The 20,788-nt window shown below is 42.0% G+C and overlaps 2 protein-coding genes across 4 annotated transcripts in view; one reads left to right on the forward strand and one right to left on the reverse strand.

The window, feature by feature from the left end:
• The first annotated feature begins 12,603 nt into the window (after positions 1 to 12,603).
• On the forward strand, positions 12,604 to 14,744 carry gchfr (GTP cyclohydrolase I feedback regulator). The gene is made up of 3 exons (XM_046061657.1): positions 12,604 to 12,796; positions 13,351 to 13,445; positions 14,132 to 14,744. Exons 1-3 carry the CDS (start codon positions 12,761 to 12,763, stop codon positions 14,259 to 14,261), a joined length of 261 nt encoding a protein of 86 aa, XP_045917613.1. The 5' UTR covers positions 12,604 to 12,760; the 3' UTR covers positions 14,262 to 14,744.
• Positions 14,745 to 18,139: 3,395 nt separating this feature from the next.
• Positions 18,140 to 20,788, reverse strand: part of dnajc17 (DnaJ (Hsp40) homolog, subfamily C, member 17) — a 34,131-nt gene continuing 31,482 nt past the window's right edge. For all 3 annotated transcript variants that reach the window (XM_046062949.1, XM_046062948.1, XM_046062947.1), the window contains one exon: positions 18,140 to 18,414. In XM_046062949.1, the coding sequence (XP_045918905.1) occupies positions 18,289 to 18,414 (126 nt within the window). In that variant the 3' untranslated portion in view covers positions 18,140 to 18,288. The remainder of the gene's footprint in view (positions 18,415 to 20,788) is intronic.

The raw sequence follows: 20,788 nt of genomic DNA on the forward strand, positions 1-20,788 counted from the left end.
CTTCTCCCTTTCACTCCTCCCACGCGCGCACTCCCACCCCCCAATGGTGCCAGGAACTAAGATGTATGGGCCTCTGCAGAGAACCGCCTCCAAGATAGTGCTTCTCTCTTCTGCCAGCAAAAATAAGACATTCTGCTCTCTCGCGCCTTTCGCTCCGTCTCAGCAACACAAGTCCCTCTGCGTCACAGTGGTCAAAGAGTTGCCAGAAGCTGCAGCCAACAGCTACACTCTGCTTTGAGCCCTTTGGTTCTGAGAGAAAATGACTTTGTCCAAGAAAATGTATGAAGATAGAGGCCTGCCATGTTAAGAGGCAATGTGTGGTCTCTGAGATGGGTTACTATGCAAACAGGAGTAGAGACCACTTGTTGTGTTTATTGTTGATAGGTTGGAAATTGGGAATTACATGGGCTCTAGAGGATCTGGACTTTGCCATGTTTGAAAACAGATAGAACTAATCCAAGACTTCATTTTACAAAAAGAACCAGTCAACATCTTTAGCACAGTTCAAAAATATATATGGGCATGCAGACACACATCGTGATGGACTTGCACACACAAACTCAGTTGATGGGACATGTACTTGACTCATGCTGTAATCCCAGGCACTAATCATAATTGTAAATCCTTACCCTAGCTTTAACCTGAGTCTCTGTTCAAAACCCCTAATTCCTGAGCAGCCCCTTTTCAAAATAATGACTAGATTTTCTAATTTTAGAGAATTTTATTATTATAGAGAAGTTTATTTTTTGGTAAATGTGATAATCGCACAGATTGAAAAATGAACAAAAACAACATATAAATGTCATTACGGTAATGATCATTTGTTATAAGGAGAAATCTAAAAGTCCTGCAACCCCACGGTTCATTTATTTTGCCTTTAAATGGTCTGCACAACCATCTCTAACCTATAATTAGTTCAACATCATGTCTTTTAATGTCTGCAAATTTTACAGACTTTTACATCCAGTGTGTAGGTTTCTAATAAAAGATCTAAAACCACTGACAACGTGCATGCAGACAGGGCAAACTAAATGTAAAACGGTTCCAGTTAATGGACATGTATGTGTATTTGACATCTGTCTTTGTACTTGTGGTGGGTCACCAATATTAGGGCAGACCGACTTGAATGAATTGAAGCGTGAATGTTCACTGATGTAATGGATCCATCTGTAGTTTAGGTCCACTGCGAAAATGTGGACATTTGAGTGCAAAGGGACCGGGGCCTTCGTCCTCCTGAGTGGACCAGCTGAGAAAACACTCGCTACACACAAAACATAACCCCCCCCACCCCCCACCACCACCACCACCACCACCAAAATAATTGAATTCTATCGTTCACATTCCTTGGCACCCATTTAGTTTGGCCCGGAGCTGACATCACACCTACTCCTCATTTCATAATATACTGCTAGTGAAGTATTTAACATGCAAGGGTGATTTATGATGAGTCATAAAAGGTTGTACCGATTTAGGTAAAGCATGTCAGCTTTTGAGTGAGAAAAGGAAGGATGTCAGGTAATTTTACAGGAAAAAGAATACTTAACACTGCAATTCAGTCACTTCCAGTTCCATCATGTAAAGTGGATGACATGGGAAAATGTACTGTGGTGTGCCACAGTACGACCAACACGTTTTCCTGAAAACACAGCAACACATGACAGAAGAAATTGAGGGATCTATCACCGCCCCAAATGAATAATTCATTCTCTCCCACTTTGGGGCAGATTACCCCACCTGATATACAAATAAATTAAAGCTGTACTTATATATTTATACTAAAAGTGGATCAAATGACTACGATAATTTCAAAAGGATCTCTAATAGTGAAAAATTTATACAGAATTATCACCCATCTCTGCTGTTAACCCCACAAAGCTTTTTTTGTATCTTTTGTTTCAGTTTTACAGCCCTGCAAATTAACGTTTTGGTTCACTCTCACCTCTCTCATCTAACTTGTTTCCAGTTGCAGCAGGCAGCTATTTTCAGCAGAAATAAAAAATAAAAAACTCTGATAAATCCACTGTACACTACCTGCTCAGCACCAACACAATGGATTTTAACATTTTAACAGCTAAAAAAGCTAGATATGTCCCTCAGGAGTTGGTGGAGAGCAGAGCTGAGCAAAGAGACAAGTGAATATTGGACTTTCTGTCATTTAGCACAGTTCCTATGAAGTGCTGTAAGCTAGCAAAAAGAGTGACTGTGAAACAATTTCTGTGGATCTGTCCGCCAGTACCATTGATAAGTGTTGGTGTGGGGCAAGCGGGGATTAGCCAGGTGACACTGTGTGCTTTGAAAAACATGCTTCCCTTGCACTTAGATGTGTGGATTTTTGTGCTCGCGTTTGCAGGAAATCAAAGACGCCAGTCCATCGTACAGCAAAGAAACGTTAAATAACTCGGGTCATGAAAGGTTTTCAGTTGTTACCTGTGGTTTATCACTGTACTTAAAGGAAAAAATACAATAGAACTGTACTGCATCAACATACTGCAACCTTCCCGAAGAGAGCTATTATGTTAATCACAAGTAGCATTGGTCTCTAGCTTTCATGCCATAATACATCTGTTTTCCTAATGGCTGTGGTGACTTGTGGATGACCATGTCCCTACTCATAAAGCTTGTGTGGTCACACAGTGGTTTTAATAGCATGACAGTGATGTTAACCATTATCCCATGGCCTTATTAAAAAACAGGCATGATTTGATGATTTTTAGCTTTAACGAATGAATTTAATGAAACACTCTATCATGTTCTCTAACACACGGATCAAGTTCAAGAAGTACAGGCTGATTGGTAGTCTAATCACTTACTTTAAGTTCCTCCAAGACACTATAAATACCCTGCACAGTAAGTATAAAACAATACTAACAGTAACTATAAACATTGTAGACAATATAGCAACGGCAAATACTGTAGAGTCAATAAGAAGTTTAAAGTATTTTTTAAAAATAGGGGTACAATTGACTTGGGAAGAATTTTCACAGATTGTTTATTTTTCTTACACTCCATTATTTACAACTGTGTCAATTTAGCCTATTTAGAAAAGATTTGTGGCTAAATGGCTAAGTTATAGTTTTTGAATTACTATCCATGGCACTTCCACAAAGTTAAAAAGTATTAATGTCCAGTGACATAATTTCCAAGCAAAACAGCTTTCTTGCTTTTGTAATCTGACATCTACCATAGTTTGATCAGTGGGGTAAAGGTAATGCAGTGTTCTGCAACACTGTTTCTCTCTTGAGAATGCACCAGAAATTGAAGATTTAACAAAGAGCAGGGTGAAAAGATTAATCAAAATAACAGATTTTAAAAAGCCAGGAAAAGAGTGCAGTATAAAAAGAGCCAGCACCATCCTTTGCTCAACACATTTCTGGGAACTGCGCTCATTCATGCTGCGACTGGAAATAAGGCATTTGTTTAGCACAAGCAGTGTTAATTTGTCAGTGTGCTAATAAGATGTAAGCAGACCATGTTGCTCAGCATGCCAACTATAACACACATGGGAAGCGGTACATTCACACCAAGGAAATGACTGTGCTGGATTGATGGCATTCCATAAAGGCCAAGGACATTTATCACTGGATACAGAAACAGCTAAACACAAGAGCGGCTTGATGCCAGCGCAAGAGTCTGTGCAGCCAAAATTGTTGATTGAGTAGGCATGGGTTTCTGGAGGAAGTAACTCACATGACAGGGTAAAGGAAAGACAAAACCTTGAGGCATATTCCACTTTTGCAGGTCCTCACCTTGGTAATATAAGAATGGTGAACCAGCAGAAGAAACATGCATGGTTTTCAAGAATCTGGTAACAAGACCAACAAGGTTTTTGCTGGCATTTTCTTTGCATTTGGACTAAAAATTCTAAATCCCTTGGATCCCGCTCTTCGCCGCTACATGGTATCTGATGTGGTCAAACAGCTTGTGATGAAAGTATTGCGTGTGATTATCTGACATTAGCTTGTGTTTTAGAGGGTTTTTTGGGGCATAGAACCATATCTTCAGAAATGTACTCCTTCCAAGTCTCACTGATGTGGGAAGAGGAGCAGCAACTCTTACCCAATTTTCTGGATAAGCTTGTGACATCTCTTTCAGATGAGCGTTGGGAGGAAACAGATAAAGCTTTCCATGTGGCATGTTCTTTTTCTGGCTCATTCCTTTGCCCGGCTGCCAGAGACCTCTGTTTAATGGAGTGGTACAAGGAGGACGAGGGGGAGTAAATGGTGGAACTTCAGGGGGAACGCTGAACATGCATGAAGGAAAATAGTCCTCCCAAATGACCATGATGACTGGGGAACAGAAAGTGTACTAATCTGGGCGAGCAGCCAAGCCAAACAGCCCAGGGGGGCAAAGGGGAAGCCACAGTCAGAAAAGGGGGAGTTCAAATAAAGTATATAGAGGGGTGGACGGGATAAGGCGAGACAAATGCCATTAGAGTGCAGAAATGAAAATCTGAGAAGCCAGGAGGGAACCGGGGAGTTGTAGGAGTGTTTCCTCTCAGGAGGGGATCAGGGTCTGGCTGCACAGCGATACGGAGCCACCTGTTTAATGGTGCTTAACATGCACAAACACAAACATACTGCACACACAAATGTGCTCGCCCTCATATGAAAACACACTGTACTGTATAGTGTACAGTGCATGCAGTATCTCTGCCGCTAGCCTTCCTGACTTTCTCACGTGCGCACACACCCGATGACCTCCTGGGTGCTGTTTTCTGTGCAACGGTATGTACTGCCAAGTCACACAGCTTGAGCAGCAGGGAGGTCCAGAAATCCAGAGGGAGATGGTACGTGACAGAGAGCAGGCTGTGTATGAACGTGTATGTGTGTGTGTCAGGTTGAAGGAGCCAAAGTGCATATTTAGTGAGCGCGCTCGAAAAAACCAGTGCGCTTGCATGAAGGTTTACATATATATGATGAGTGGCAGTGTGTTTTGACAATTCCATATGCGCCCAAGTTTGTTTCCGGGGAGGGGAAAGGCTAGAAAAGACGGGCACAACATCTGATATCCATATGTTCATTTGGCTACAACCATTTTAATCAAGTGTGTGGCTTCATGGAGTCAAAGTAGCTGCCTGTAAAATAGAGAATAGAGCAAAAGGTGCACAGCCCTCTCTGGTTTGTGTGCGTGTGTGACTGGACATGTAGAGAGCTTCACGTTACATCGATTGCTCGCTCCAAACTCTGAAAGTGATTTTCTCACCATATCTCAGAGGAAATGATTAATTAGGCTGTGGCCCAGTTGGGATCGATCTGACATGGAATAAGAAGCAGCCACTCACCCCGGGCTGGTGCATTTGGAGTGTGCACCGAGACGAAGGGGAAGATGGGAAGCAGCTCATGAAGGCGGCCATGACGTGAGAGGGGGGTGCAAGCAGAGGACTGGAAAGGCAGAGCTGGAGGACAGGAAGGTTGGAATGAAGGAGATAGGGGAGGAGATGGAGGGCCAGAGAGGGGGGAAGTGGGAGCCTTTGTGGTTTTGGAGCAACGGTACAACGGCTCCCAGACAAACTCGTCTTTCCGGGAACACCACAGCACTCGGCACGAAAGAGAATGATGCTATGTACAAATCTTTCTGAGGTCATCTTGCACACATCTTTGTCAATTTGTTTTAGTATCCTGTCTCAGCAATCTCAGATGAGTATTATTGTGGCTTGATTAAATCAGAAAATACTTAACAGAAATGCAACCACTGACTGCAATACAATGGCTATACAGTTAGATATAGACATTTATAGCTTTTCTTTTCAGTGTTCTCCCACAGATCAATCCAATATCAGCTTGAATGTTTTTTTGCATTTCACATACCTAGAAACACATAATTAAACTTAGGGAAAAATCCATAGCACGGGCTGTTAACTTGACATTACTAATCAGAATATTGTCTACCACGCTGCGTTCCATTTAAAGTCGGAGAACGGAAGTTCCATGTTGCGATTTCTGACCTCCTATTGTTGTGATCCCCAGCGTCTGGGCGTAGAAGAAACACCCATGCGATGTTGAACAGCTGCGCTTCCTAAGTAAGGTAATGTCTAAGTTCCATGAATAACCTACTTATGATTTTGCCACAAATTTAACTACGATTTAACAATGGATTTCAACAGCTTAAAACCACTGGTTGCTATTCACAAAGTACTCTGCCCTCCATGTCACTGCGTCTCTGTTTTGTTTATTTCTTTTGTGTGAGTGATAAACTTTTTATTGATATGGGCTATATACTAAAATAAAAAAACTAACCCAAATAACACAGACAGCGGGGCAAAAGGAAAACCATCCAACAATATGACAACTTATATGATAAACCACATAGGAGCAGATAGTGTGTCAACATGACTCAGTTAACAATACAATAATGCTCTCTTAACTGATTTAGCTCCTTCTGAATGGTGTTAGTTAATATCCGCAGAATTCTGGGTCAACTAATCTAACAAAATCAAGATTTATGTGCTTGTGGAGGATTCAAATGTGTTAGTAAATAAAACATATTCAGTCATCTCTTTGGGAAAGTAATATCTTGTCTTGCGTAGTTTATTCTAGAAATGGAACTCTCCATGTCTGTGTGGTGTTAGACAACCGCCTGTCAGTGTGGATTTTGATCCAACGCAGAATGGTATTTCATTGCCCATTGGCTGACACACAGCATCATTTTACAGCTCTGGGAAGCCAAATTGAGGAAACTGCCATCACTCAAGATGTTCCAACAGTCAACTAATTTACTGCTCTTGACTTGAAAGCCAAATTTAATATCCTAACATCCCTATAAGTCTGCAAAAGCTCCAAACTCGTAATTCCATCTACGAGTGTAGAGGAGTTCACAGAGCAACACAGCAGAATGGAAAGCTCTATCTGGGACATCCCAACATCCTGAAGTGACCCATAACATGAGTGCTGATAGGAGATAAGGAGAATATGACTTGTGTGGAATTTGGTTTAAGCTGAAAAGAGGAGTGTTAAAGATGACCCAGGCTTTTCCCAGAAGCGGTTAGAGGAAGGGTAAGAGTGAAAATGGAGAATAGAACAAGCAAAGATAAGGAAGGGAGGTCTGGATTATATGTTAAGCCTCATTGCTCAACCTCCCACTCAGCTGAATGCAGTGAGATGTAGAGACAGACAGAAAAATAGAGTGAAAATGCAAACATCACACAGCATATAAATGTGCGTATGTGCGTAGCAGTGTGGGTGTCCATGTCTCCCCTGTGACCTCGTGCTTCAGATGGAGCTTGTAATAAAGCAGCAAATTATGAATTACATAAGTGTCAGTGAGCTATTGGGCTGGGAACACAGCAACCATCCCGACCACACTACTTTTAAGAATGTGACTTTCTGCCCTCAACTTCATCTATCATTTTGTAAAACCATAACATTTCCACTTTCCACTGAGTTACTCATGATAGTCACGCCAGTCTCAACGTACCTCAAAACCCTAAAAACGTGTTAAATGGTCACATTCCAGATGTATTCCCTTCATGGATTCAGCCCCGCAATTGTAATTTAGTTATCTGTCACAATAAGGCAAATAAATCACACTGCCAGATGGTAATTTATTGTCACATTGTCACGAAGTGGTGTTTTGCAATAACTATGGCGATAGCTTGATTCTAATATAACTTGTTTTTATTGATATATATGTGGTTTGTAACAATGTTTGGATCTAATGTGTATGTGTCACCTGTACTACCAATCCCTGTCAGTCGGAAAATCCATACACTGGGATGAAGGATGCAGGGAATGGAGAATAGCAAGGGAACCCCATCAGACATGTGGCCTTGATCAGAGCCGGTATTACCATGACATCATTGTCACATAATTGACTGTCATCGTCCGTCGCTCTATTTCCTCCTTTGTTGTCAGGGCAAGTGAAGGCCACAGCAATTGAAGTTTTCCTCTTTCATGTGATTATGCTGTTTACTGTGGGCAGCAATATTAAAGACCACTATGCATCTGGATATTCTGCTCACACAGTTCTTTTCCAACCGGATATTCAGCAGACAGTCGGCTTTTCAAGGATCCCCTGTTTTATTAATGGAAAATCATGTCAGGCTTTGAATGGGACAAAGTTCATGTCAGCTTCTGTAGCTGATGCGCGCTCGTTAAGGATTTTACAATCCTTATAAATCACTTTGCCCTTTCAGTAAGTGGGGTTCAGCATTACATAGCAAAGTAACCATGGCAACAAGTGATCTCCAGAAGGCATTAACAGTGGGTGGGTGAAGAAAAAGAGCTGCTTTTCATAACATACATCACACAATGCTGTACAGCTGCCACGACATGTTTCAGCGTAAATTTGCGCAGTCTTGCTGTTGTTGTTATGCGTTAAACAAAGTCTAGCTGTCCCTTTGCCCTTGCCAAGCTCATTGTCGTAGTTATTTTTCTAGGGGCAGCCATTCTTGCTGTAGTGAAGCTGCAATGATACACTGAGCAGATTACCTCTGCCGGACTTGTTCATAAACAACAACCACATGCTGCAACATATAATAAAAACCATGATAATAACTACAGGCCTAATGGGGACCATGATGTGACTCAGTCCTAGCGGTATGCATCCATGTTATCATTGCTCTCTCTGTACAATTATCCAACTCTTTCTGACTTTTTATGCATCTCCCTGTCCTTATATAGGCCTACTGATGGTTAATGAACTGACAGATCTATTACATTTAGGACTTAACAATGCACTGACATAGAATTTAATCAAGGCCCAAAGCTTTAACTCCTTCTCTACCAATGCAAATCTCAGTAAACACCAATCAGAGCATAACCTAAGTTCAAATCTAAAAATTTTATTGAAACAAAAGCTCTACTTACTGTATGTCAAAAAAAAAAGTCATTCTGCAGGAAAAAGTGTATTTAATTACTGTAAAATGTACTGCATTTATGCCATAATTTAATGGTTTTATAAACCAGTATCATCACTGTTCACCTAGTTTTCTTTCTATTTTCACATAATTTCAGGTTGTTCAAATTTGAGGCGGAAATGACAATAAACGCTTTCATGATCTGGTAATGAGAGGAAACAAAAGGTAACGAATGAGCTGAAAAGTGGTGGTCAGGCCTGAACGGCTTTCTTTAAAAAGGAAAAGTTCCGATTTTTCGAAAGCCTGATTTCCTAAATGTTTCAGTCCATCGAAAAACTTTCAAGGTTTTTATGTTTAAATCATTGGGAGAAAGCAAACGTTGGGCTGAACAATTCATGTCTGAACAAAAAAGTGAATGTTGAATTGACGCACCTGATTTTTCAGTCATGAGCCACTGATTTGCTAATAAATCCCAAATGAGTTCTATCTTGAACAGCTGTTCCCGGAGCTCTTTGGATGAACTATAATGACCCCCACATCGAGATACATTTAGCAAAGAGGAATTTCTTTTGTCCGTCTAACTAAGGCATCTAACTGAGTCAACCTTACTGTGTCTAAGTAGTAATAATTAGTCTTACTAAATGCACATTGTTGTGGTCAAACTCACTGGGATGCAACACAGACAATGCTGAGGAATGCAGACCAACAAACTATGTAGCTGATACATTCAAGCCCTCTTAAATCTCTTCTCTCTTCCTCTGTGTTTATTACACATCATGTTGTTTCTTGTTACTAATTGCCCAATGGGTCCCATTTGTGGCTGCCCATGGAGACATGCTCCTTGCACAAAATCAAGCTCTGACTCAAGGTGATGAGAGAAAAGACACAGTGTGTAAGAACTTGTCGTCCCAAATATCTGATGACATTATTCTTAATCACTGAGAGAAAGTCTCCCTAAACAAACTATTCTAGTATGCACAACCACTGAAACCGCATCCTGGTGTTTCTCAACAAATTGTTAACCTGGTGACAGCGCTTCAAACGTTGCACAGCGATGTACAGCATGTAAGGTTATGATGTGTTGTGTAATCCCTCAAGCCAGCGGAATCGTCAATCACTGAGCGCAGCATGACAAAGCAAGGGAGAGGGGTGAGGTAAGGTGAAAAGAAGAGACAAAGAGAGGAGCAGGAAAGGAGAATTTAACCTTGCTAAGGCTGCTGGGTAATATCTCTGCAGCTTGGAGACAGTTTATGCAAACTGCTGGGTGTAATCTGGAAAACAGCAAAGGAAAGGAGGTCAATGATGTATCTCCTTGCAGAGGAGGGACTATGAAGCTCCTCAAGAGGGGAACTGGGCAGATGCAGGCACACACAAGTAAATGCACAAGCATAAAAGTCTCAAGAAGGAACACATGCCTTAACAATAGCGATTCATCACAATTAAGCAGATGTAAACCTATACAGAGGTTAACCCTAACACCAAATCTATCAGAAAGCTGCCTGTTGTCTCTGCTCTCCCACAGTTTAAATCCCTCTGCTGAAAATTGGAATATCACGCCAATATACACCTACATTAAATCATTATATACATACAGTGACTGCTTTATAATGCATTGATATTCAGTCCCCACTCACAGTGATTTAAAGTGATTGCTTTAGCAGTGCAGCCATCCGGTGCAGGTCGTCACCCACACATATTCACAGCAAGTAAATCCGTCAGACATATTCATCACAGAAAGCTTGATGTTGCGTGTGGGATATCTGAGGCACTGGACGTTAGACATCACAAGACATAAAGTTTATTCTGGATGATTTGTGTTTCTATTTGAATACATGTTAAATAGGTTGTTCTGTATTGAATACCATTAAATCATATTTTTAGTGATATTTTTGGATTTCTAGTTACATCGAAGGGGACATTTATTTTATGTCCTAAGAACCAAATTCACTCCTGAACCTGTTGCAGGATAAGCTCTAGTTAGTGCTTTCATTTCATTAATGAATTCTGCAGAATTTGCAGTGGATATTGCTATACGGGCTCTGCATAGTGGAGTCAGAGTGACAGCTGTAATTTGGCATTTTCTATTTATTTATTTTTTTGTTGCAGAAGATTCTCTCTGCATGACACTACCAGTTTGTTTGATGGAAGCGTTCCTGCAACAGGCCATCACACTTTAGCTGAGAAGGTGAAGGCAAAGGCCTCATCAAAAGATCAAACTGTTTCCTGCGGGCCCACCAGGGACGAGCTCCACTGTCACCACAGGTCACAGAAGACGTGACCCTGCACTCCAATAACCAGCAGCAGATGAGCCAGCGCAGGATAACACCGCAGGAGTCCAGGAAGTGGCCGGGGTCGGAACATGTTTGGAGAGAGTGTTCTTTTGGCAAGGGAGGGGGGGGTCTCTGGTTTATTTTTGGGGCCTCTGTGACAACCCCGCTGTTTTCCTGTTTTCTTTCCTGAAAGAGGTCTCAGGTTGACAGGGACAAATAAAACACATAAAAAAAATAGACATCCGTCAGGAACACCCCTCTCTTTTTTTCCCCACCACAAATGATTCATATGGAAGCTCATTCATCTCAAGCCAAAACACTCATTTGTCAATCAACAAGTGGCTGTTTTCCAAAGGGGAAAGCAATGTGACATTATTGATTATCAAATGAACAGTATGTGAACGTGTTTGACCAATGTTGAAAGATGTTTGTTTGAAAAATCAAAGAGACAAGCAACACAAACTGGATGACACTGATTTTGGAAGCCAGTAGGTGGCAATCTTCTCAGCAATTCTCACCAAGCACCTGCGTCCCCCTGAATGAATGGGGCTGCAGATGACAGGCTCTAGATCATTTCAGGATGGCAGACGCATTTGACAGAAAACAAACAGTATCCATGAAGTCTCACAATGTATCAACTGTAGCAACAACATCTTGTCAAAGCACAACAAAAAAAAAAGAAAAACATCTAAGATTATGTGTTCAACATTGACGGTGGTGCAGGCCATTTCCAAATGAGCTCTGGTTTGCTCAGACTCATGTCTGCCTACTATCAATATCTACTAACAATATCAAGCTGCGATCAGGCTTTAAATTACCCTTCCCACTGTGCATGACATGCAGAGCCCCACTGAATGTCCGTCGGGCTCCTCTGGCATCAGCGGGACATTACATTCATATTGCAGATTTTATCAGCGTCTCCGCCATTGTTGTTTGCCTTTGGTTTATGTCTTTCATTTCCCTCTAAGTCACAAGACTGATCCAAAATTATTATTATTGCGCTGCAGGAAATTAATAAATCTCTGAGGAGGAAATTCAAGTTCCAGACAGTGCGGGTCAATGTAATACATGCATGCACACAAATATAATTTTTTTACCAAATGTAGCCTATTACGCAAACTAAATCCGTGCGAACTCATTGGACAGTGAGAAAAACTGTAGTACTTCAAAAATGTGTGTTTGTACAAAACAATAAAAAGTTAATGCTTAATGAATTTAGCTACAGTTAGTCTGTTATTTTATAAACTAATGCCTTATGAGTTTTGTTAAACAAATGACTTAATATCAACGCAGGAGAAAACAAAACACGATATCTACACTTTCCCAGCCACAGAATGATGAGAATTTCCTGTGGACTTCTGTACTGAGGATGTTTAATTCTGAAGATAGAAAATCTAGGCTGGGTGATGAAACTGCCTTCTGCATAAATAACATTTCCTCTGGTGCATGCACACTGGCCAACATTTCTCATGTCAACAAACTACTGATCACATCAGTTGAGCAAGTCTTTGTGCACCGAGCAGGCGACGGACATATGCTGAGACAAAAGCTGCGATTGGTCCGTCGCGGTGGGCGTTTCCGCATTCCGGGAAGAGCTGTCAGCAGAAGCGCGAGTTGGAGACGGGACTGTCGCGCGTGTGAAGAAACCTCCTCAGTCATTCCCAGAGGAATCGAGATCCATCGCCAGGGAGCGGGGATGCCTTACATGTTCATCAGTACGCAGATCCGACTGGTGTGTATCCTGCTTCTGTAAATGACTCGTGTCATGCTTGCAGAAGAGACGCGCGCGAGTTGGAGATTTAGGGATTTATTTATTTATTTGGCAGACAACACAGCGCATCACTGCTAATCAATCAAGGTCCTCACTTGCAGATTACAGCTATGCAGTAGGCTGTCATATTCTGCAAGCTGGAAAACAACAAGCAATCAAGGTTACAAGGCAGGGCAAACAGCGCGCCTATGGTTGTGTTTGCCATGGAGCCCTCAATTAAAAACAAATGTTGCCCAGCTGTCGGCCTCTTGTTGCGCATGTTCATTTTGTTGTCTGCACGACTGGAGCAACCTAATTCTATAGCCTCCGAGTATTGGATGATCTATTTTTAGGCGGTCCAGTTATTAGAGATTATGATCGGCACCTGCCACAGGGCTGCAGGTGTAGCTAGTGAAGCGCAGCCAGATCTGCACAAATAACAGACAACATATATTGTTTTAGCAAAGCAATCATTTCCCAATCCATCTTAAGCAAACTGTCACTGTATAGTTAATGTACTTAATTATTTCCTACAGGAGACTGGTCCTACAAATGTGGGAGATGAATATTCTGATCCAGCCGTCATGAATTACCTGGGAGCAAGGAAAACAACTATGCTGGGAAATAATTTGTGAGTATTTTAAAATGGGGATGGTCACTTATTGTAGTGGGTGGATTTCAATGTAAATGTGGCAGGTAAGGGTCAGATTTGGGCATTACCTTACACTGAGAGATTTGTAGGCACAGTTTGGCTCAGGGTGCCGACCGCAAAAAAAACGCGACTTAAATGTCACTAACAGGGTGAAGATTTTTTTTTATCCTGATTTGATCAGTTTCGTGAAACCATCTCACAAACAGGGAACAGTAAACTAATGACACCGTTCGGAGGCAGAGCTCCACACATACATGCAGAATCGATTACCAGGTGTACGGTAAATGTGCTCAAACTGGGCCATATTTCCATATTTAGACACTTAACACTGGTGTTTCTTTCATTTTGGCAGTTAAAGTGTACATATTGACGACAGAGCTGAGATCAGGTCACATGGAGGGGGGAAAAACTCCAATGTGGTCAGGGAAGGCTGCTGCTTTGCAGATTTAGAATAAACCATTCAAGCTGATGGAATACAGATCAGGGAAGTGTTGTCATTGGCAATCTGATTCAAATGCTGCTGGGAAATGAACCAAGGTGTGGAAGGAAGTGAACAAGCACCAGAGCAATTAACAGCATTCTACTTTCCAAGTAAAGTTTACTAAAAGACAGAGAAATCCCACATCTGTGGAAAGTAGAATTACTTTGTGTTTATGCTTATTTAGTTCCGAGTACCATGTGGACGATCCACCTCGCCTGGTTTTGGACAAGCTGGAGAAGATAGGCTTCCGCCTGCTGACGATGACCGGGGTGGGACAGACGCTGGTGTGGTGCCTCCACAAGGAGACTGAGTGATCCGTGTTGACTGTATCAAAACCTCTATGAGCCTTTAAGAGAATGAATAAATTTTTTTAACTTTGGTACTCTGCTCTACATTCAATACAATCAGCCATTTATCAAGTGAAAATAAATTCCTTAAAGTGAGATTATTTCAGATGACCATCAATCGGTGACAGGTCACCATTTTAAGGGATATATTGAACTACATTCCGGACATTTTATAAGACTCTGCCCATATTGTTTGCAATCAAGTACTGGTGACTAAGTGCAAGTGTAGGAAGTGACGGCCAGTTGTATTGTTATTGTGTCATTTGGCAGTAGAACTTAACATGTTAAAGGCATGTCTGTAAATACAGCCTGTGCAAAATGCCTCCTCCAGTACTCCCTTTCTTCTGTCCACGTAAATAAAACACTGCTTTACAGGTTTGTACTTAAAGCACTGTGTAAAGATGTTTTTGTACGTGTATCATATGCTTATCATTAAATGATGTAATAATGTTGCTTGAGCACTTATTAAACACAGTCCTACACATCACATACGAAAGATGATCATCGCACTCTCGCAGCTCTGTGGCACCTTACAGGGATGCTGTACGCCCCAAAATGAGGTACTAGCACTGCAGGAGTACAAAAGTCTGCCTGTCGGAGCCAAAAAACACTGGGTGGTTTCATTACAGCCCCAGGTCTGCCAGCGCATGTCTGGGGCCAGCCTGGATCACTAACCCGCAAACCAGAATCTTTGCCAGCCAGCTCACAGCCAAACTCTTACCAGTCCTGCTGCCTCACACATGACTTAGCTTCCACCTCCGCACTAAAAAGATGCTGGTGCTTGCCATTTCTGTGACCACGGAGATTCTACTTTCTGCCTACACCAGTGTGACAGGTTCAGCTCGAACAATACAAGGACAAAAGAGCAGGAGAAGACGCTATGAAGATTCCAATGCCCTGCCCTAATTGTTAATAGGAAAGAGCATACAACAGACTCATCCTCCCATTCATCGCATGCAGCACAAGCCGCTGTGGGCTCAGGGCAGGGTTGGTGGTGAATGTGTTTCCTGTAACTGTGTTTCCCCTGTTGTCATTTGGACAGAGTTTGTGTGTTTCTGGCCTTTTTTCTCCCCACATTGCGGGGATATGAGAAGGGCTACGCATAAACAAAACCATGTGATGAGGGGATTTTGCAGGAGGAGGGGAGCAGATGTCTCCCACCATACTACTCCGCTCCACAGCTGGACATTGTGTAACAGAGCCACGGCAATTGCAGAGCAGGACTCGCAGAGAGATGAATGACTGGGTTGGATGTTGCGAAGCTGCCATGTGGCTCCTAAATAACACAATGACAGGAGAAAGCGCCGCCACACAGGCCCACAAATACAGACAAACCATTACGCCATAGTCCCCCCTGAGGGACAGGAAAATAAGACTATTTGGATGGATCGATGTTCCACGGGTAGAGGACCTTGTTTCAAAACTCAGGGTGACCACAACAGTTTGGCACTGTAAAGTCTAACTTAATGTGGGTCACAGAGCGGTGGTGTTTCACTTCAGAGAGCATAAATAAGCAATGCAGAGTATCTTCTATGTACATGTTACATAAGCCTATTGTGAAATAGCTTCAAACAATAATAGCTTAACTTTGAGACAATTTGTTGAGGTCAGTATCGTAAGACAGAACTGGACAGTTTTTGAACCAAGCAGCATGTTCTTCAGCTGGTCCATGGCCTGTGACATGATCCATCAGGACCAAGGGTGGACTGAAGTGTATGAAATGGAAACAGTGAGGTGGGTAGGTTGCCCCAAAACAGAGCACACCCATAGCCGCAAACCCTTGGATTTACCCAGTCCTATAATATCACGCATGAAGGAAAAATGGATGTCCATGTACTGTTCATGCTTAGTGTAGCAGTTATCACGTGGTAGAAGTCGATCAAATTGTTCCAGGACTCCTTAGATAAAATCCTTTCAGTTGGTGATTAAAGCAATAGTTCTTTGCTTTAGCAAATAAAATGTATTTACTTGTAAAGTAAAATTTGCTTACTTGCTGAGAGCTAGATGAGTAGATTGATTCTACTCTCATGTCTGTCCATTCAATTTTAAGCTGGAGCCAGACGCGGTTGTATGGGGGCTTACGTGCCAGACCATTTCTTGGCGGCGAGCAGTGACTTCCCGGAGTCTTCGCTAGTTGCCTGGCAACACAACGACGACAACAGGACTCCAGAAAGTCACTTCTCCCTGCCAAGAATGAGTTCCAACACCTAAGCCCCCGTCAAACCGCAACACACCCTTTTCATAGTTTGGTTTATGATCAGATTAATCAAATTAGATAAATGTGTTAATTAGAGAGCTTTAAAAGGTACTGTAGGTGGATTCTTTGTACCTTTGGACAGAGCCAAGCTAACTGTTTCCCCGTGTTTCCAGTATTTAAGCTAAGAAAACTGTCTCCTGGCTTCATATTCCATCCAACTCCCAGCAGAGAAAGTGAATAAGCATATATTCCCGAAATGTCAAACTATTCTTTTAATGACAGTATTTAGTAACAATAAAGGGATTTTCTCTATCAGATATTGATGATCTACATTACAGGTTCCTAAACCTTTTGGCTCGTGACTCCTTAAAATTAAGTCACAAGATATAATGTTACTATGGTAATTAGTTATGGGAAGTTACTACTGAAGAGGTAGTATCCAGTGTTTCACAAAAAAGGAAAAAAAAGCAGAAATTAATATTTTGTGTGACAAATCTTTTCCCCCTAATTATCCCTTTAACAATCCTTTGTACCGTCAGATGTACAGTGTCTCTGGACCCCTTGGAGGGTCTTGACCCACAGATTGGGAAACCCTGATCTACATTATTTTCAATAGTACTGTAAAATAAATGGTTTGCATAGAGGCTGCAGTCCAGTGACTTTTCAGTCAGAAGTAGAGCTTCAGATGTATTATAGACAAAGGCTAGGGAACAATCATCTTAATTCTAAACCACCAGATCTATAATGGAGGGCCTTCAGAGTATGTTCACTTTTCATCAAGAGAGTCCACAAGAATTCCTGTAAAAGGCTACCTAGTGTTCCTATCTCAGCCTGATTACTGGTTTAACATGGGGGAGAAATGATTTCCACATAGTCACATTGCACCCTCTGTGGTTTGGATTGTTACAACACTCAAGTTTTCACAGAGTCACTGATTGTGTAAGCAGACAACAGAAAAGAATGATTTTTATATTACACATTGCTGGCTACAATAATGAAGTAATGAGATGTCACAGCGAACCTCCTTGGCTCCTTTACAATGCAAAGACTAGTGAGTAAATACTCACCAGATGACTTCAAATATGGCTCAAATAAGATGGCTCAAATAATTTAACAACTTGTTTAATAATGCTTAGGGCTGGTGTATGTTTCCCCAGAGTCACCACAATATGATACATTGTTATACTCTTACCATTTATTGCAATTTATTGATATAATTATTAATTGATATTAATTTGATATCCCCCAAATCACCAGAAAAACTACTTAGACAATGTGAAAATATCTCATAAAATTTAGATTAAATATCTGTTCAACTCAGTTTATTGCAGCAAACCAAATAGACACCAGGTAGTCTTTATTTTGAACAAATCTGTCCAATTTGTATAATCTGCAATTAAGATATTGATCACTAATAAGCTATCAAAATATCATCCATGCACACAATATGGTTATACTAGACAGTGTATTGCCCTGATTCATCCCTGCAACCTGAGTATTAGGACTCCTACCTCTGGTACCGCACTGAATCCAGCAGGAGTTGTCACTTCTTTCTACTCTGTATCTCCCTCAGTCATCCTACGTTCTCAGTAAATGAAAAGACATGCTGATTAAACGCGCGGATTAAAACCACAGATTTGAAAAAAGGTTTTAGTTATTAAAAAGATTTATTTTGCCAAACAGAGTATTACATTAAACATGATAACAAAACACTCAAGAGGCTTTATGAAACTAAAGCCTTAAAGAGATTATTTCATTTAATGGTTGCAGGCTGGTACCAAGCTGGGTCCTGCTGTGCTATGACCTGGCACCGTCCTCATCGTCGTCTCTCTGCATTTGTTCTATGAGTCTCTGTCGCTCAGCAGCCTGCCTCATTCTCATCATCACCAAGCTCTCATAGTCGCGCTCATTTGTCAGGGCGCCCTGCACGAGATAGAGACAGGCGTACAATGTCAAACATGGTAACAGAGAGAGGTTATTATAACATGGAAATGATCTGAAAGCGCATATTATAGTCTTTAGGCCTTTAATTTGTGTAATTTCTGTCTTTCATACAGACACAAGCAGGCTGTAATGTGAGTATTTGAGCCCAAGATTTACAAACAAAAACATTTACAAAAGCAAAGTTGATTAATAGATAAGTCGAAATAGATTAATGGACATTTTACATCATTGTAAACTAAATAACTTTGGATTTTGTAGTGTTGGTTTAACAAAACGGGATATTATGATGGATATTTTATGGCCCAAAACATCAAATCAATCAATATCAGTCTTTTCTTGAAAGCATACTCCAGCAATTTGGCATTACACTTCCATAAAGTTAAGAGACTCACACATGACAGATTCAGGCAGACATATCCCAACTTTTAGTCTGTAGTATGGGTCAGGCACCAAGACATAATGCAACCACTAACACCTTATCGTTAGTCATTTTGAGCCTGGTAAATGCCATGTATGTTTCAGGCTCCACACCTTTTTTGTTTGTTGCAGGCAGTCTTACAGTCATAAATGTGTAGTCCCCACTCCCAAGACGAGAACCCTGATGACGTCACATCAACTGAGTTTACAGGATGTGTAGCGTTGCCTACGAGTAACCTGATCTTGTTGTGTAAAATCGGTGGAGTGGCCCTTTAATCAATATTCAAAGAAAATGTCTAATGAGCCATTACACTGGCAGGATGTCACAGAAAAGTCAAACATATCTGTGTTTTGTGTCATGATACTGACTCAGGGCGGCACATGGAGAGAATGACACCACTGTCACCGTCCACTGTCTGTTTGCTTTCACAACGAGGCCTGTGGGTGCAGAGCGGCACAGAGGCGGACTCGGACAGACGCTCTCATCTCAGTTACCATCAGCATGGCGTCAGGGTGGACATGCATGAGACAGCAGCCCGCAGAGCAACTGTGACAGGGTAATTCCGCTGCCTGAGGTCATTAAACCCCAAAATGAGGGCCTGGCAGTCGCCCGGTATCTCACTGTGTGTGATTTCTTTGAAAGGCTTGGGCTTGGGCAATGGAGGGAATCGGAGAGAGGGCAGTCATTGGCTAATGGTTAATCAAGCAGGGTGGAACACAGGTCAGACATATTACACACACAAACAAACAGGTCACGATATGTGCGGTCACAACACACAGGCACAAACACATACAGGCCAGCAAACACACACAGGCACAGGAAGGGGGCACTAAAGAAGCCAGGAGACACTTTTTTAAAATATGCACCTAGGGTGATTATGTGTGCATAATTATACGTATATGACACAAAGCACATCATCCGATTTTGAACGGGAGGGAGGATATGTGTCCACAGAGTAAGCCATTGTTTTTAAGGATTATCTCCAGGAAGTCTGCTGGGCCAAGGAAGTGTCTATTTAACAAGACAGTGAGCTGCAAGAGAGAGCAAGTGACTGTGTGCTGGAAGCGACTGGAAGAGAGCGAGTGAGAGCGACTGGAAGAGGAGAGGTAGGTTTTTGTCAATGCGCTCACTGAGCTAAGGCATCTGGAAAACATCACACAGGACTCCAGCATCAATGTGCTGAGAGAAAAAGGGTAAGTAGGGAGGAAGAAGAGAGGAGAGAGGGTCTGTAAGGGGAGGTTACCCCCTACCCCCCCACCCCGCCCCTGGATTGAGGAAAGCTGCTATTATCATTCCAGTAATGTGAGCTCAAGCCCTTGTCTGACATGTAACTCTGAAATATCACGCGAACATCATTAGGTAAATAAACATATCTTACATCTTCAAATTAAACAAAACACAAGCAAGTATACAAGCAAGCCGGTGAAAATGCTCCCTCTTCTTCAGCAAATATATCTAGACTCGGCCCTGCCCTCTACTGGGCACTACACTGAAGTGCGCCTGAAATACCTCAAGTCAGAATTGGTCTGACCTAACCGGTGCGGTTACGGGTGGACGGTACCAGGCTAATGATGTAGGGGAATTCGGAGCATTAACAGGTGCTTTATGGGCAGTGTGACGCACTTCTTCTCAGGATGAGGGATGTTTCCTTGCCTCGGGTGTTAACTGACAATGTACATGTTTAGCCAGTGCATCACTCTGTAACCAAACACTTGGTTGTGTACGTGTGCATGCATGTATGCGTGTTGCAGTAACACTGGGGCCCAGGGTGAGTAGGAAACCACAGAACACAAACAATCCCCCCCCGAACAAAGCCAAGAGAGGAGAGCACACGGCCACAGCAGAGGTACGATGGTAGTAAAACACACACAAAAGAGCTGAGGACTAGCAGCATGTGACATCAGCACATGGCTAGACCTCCAAACATCACACCCG

The sequence above is a fragment of the Micropterus dolomieu genome, linkage group LG11 (genome assembly GCF_021292245.1).
Source record: "Micropterus dolomieu isolate WLL.071019.BEF.003 ecotype Adirondacks linkage group LG11, ASM2129224v1, whole genome shotgun sequence".
NCBI classification, from domain to species: domain Eukaryota; kingdom Metazoa; phylum Chordata; class Actinopteri; order Centrarchiformes; family Centrarchidae; genus Micropterus; species Micropterus dolomieu.

What these genes read in the sequence shown, in the direction of transcription:
- gchfr (XM_046061657.1), top strand. Translation starts at nt 12,761, where the DNA reads ATGCCTTACATGTTCATCAGTACGCAGATCCGACTG. An exon ending in TCAGTACGCAGATCCGACTG is followed by an intron (nt 12,797 to 13,350) that starts GTGTGTATCCTG and finishes TATTTCCTACAG; the next exon opens with GAGACTGGTCCTACAAATGT. An exon ending in ACTATGCTGGGAAATAATTT is followed by an intron (nt 13,446 to 14,131) that starts GTGAGTATTTTA and finishes ATGCTTATTTAG; the next exon opens with TTCCGAGTACCATGTGGACG.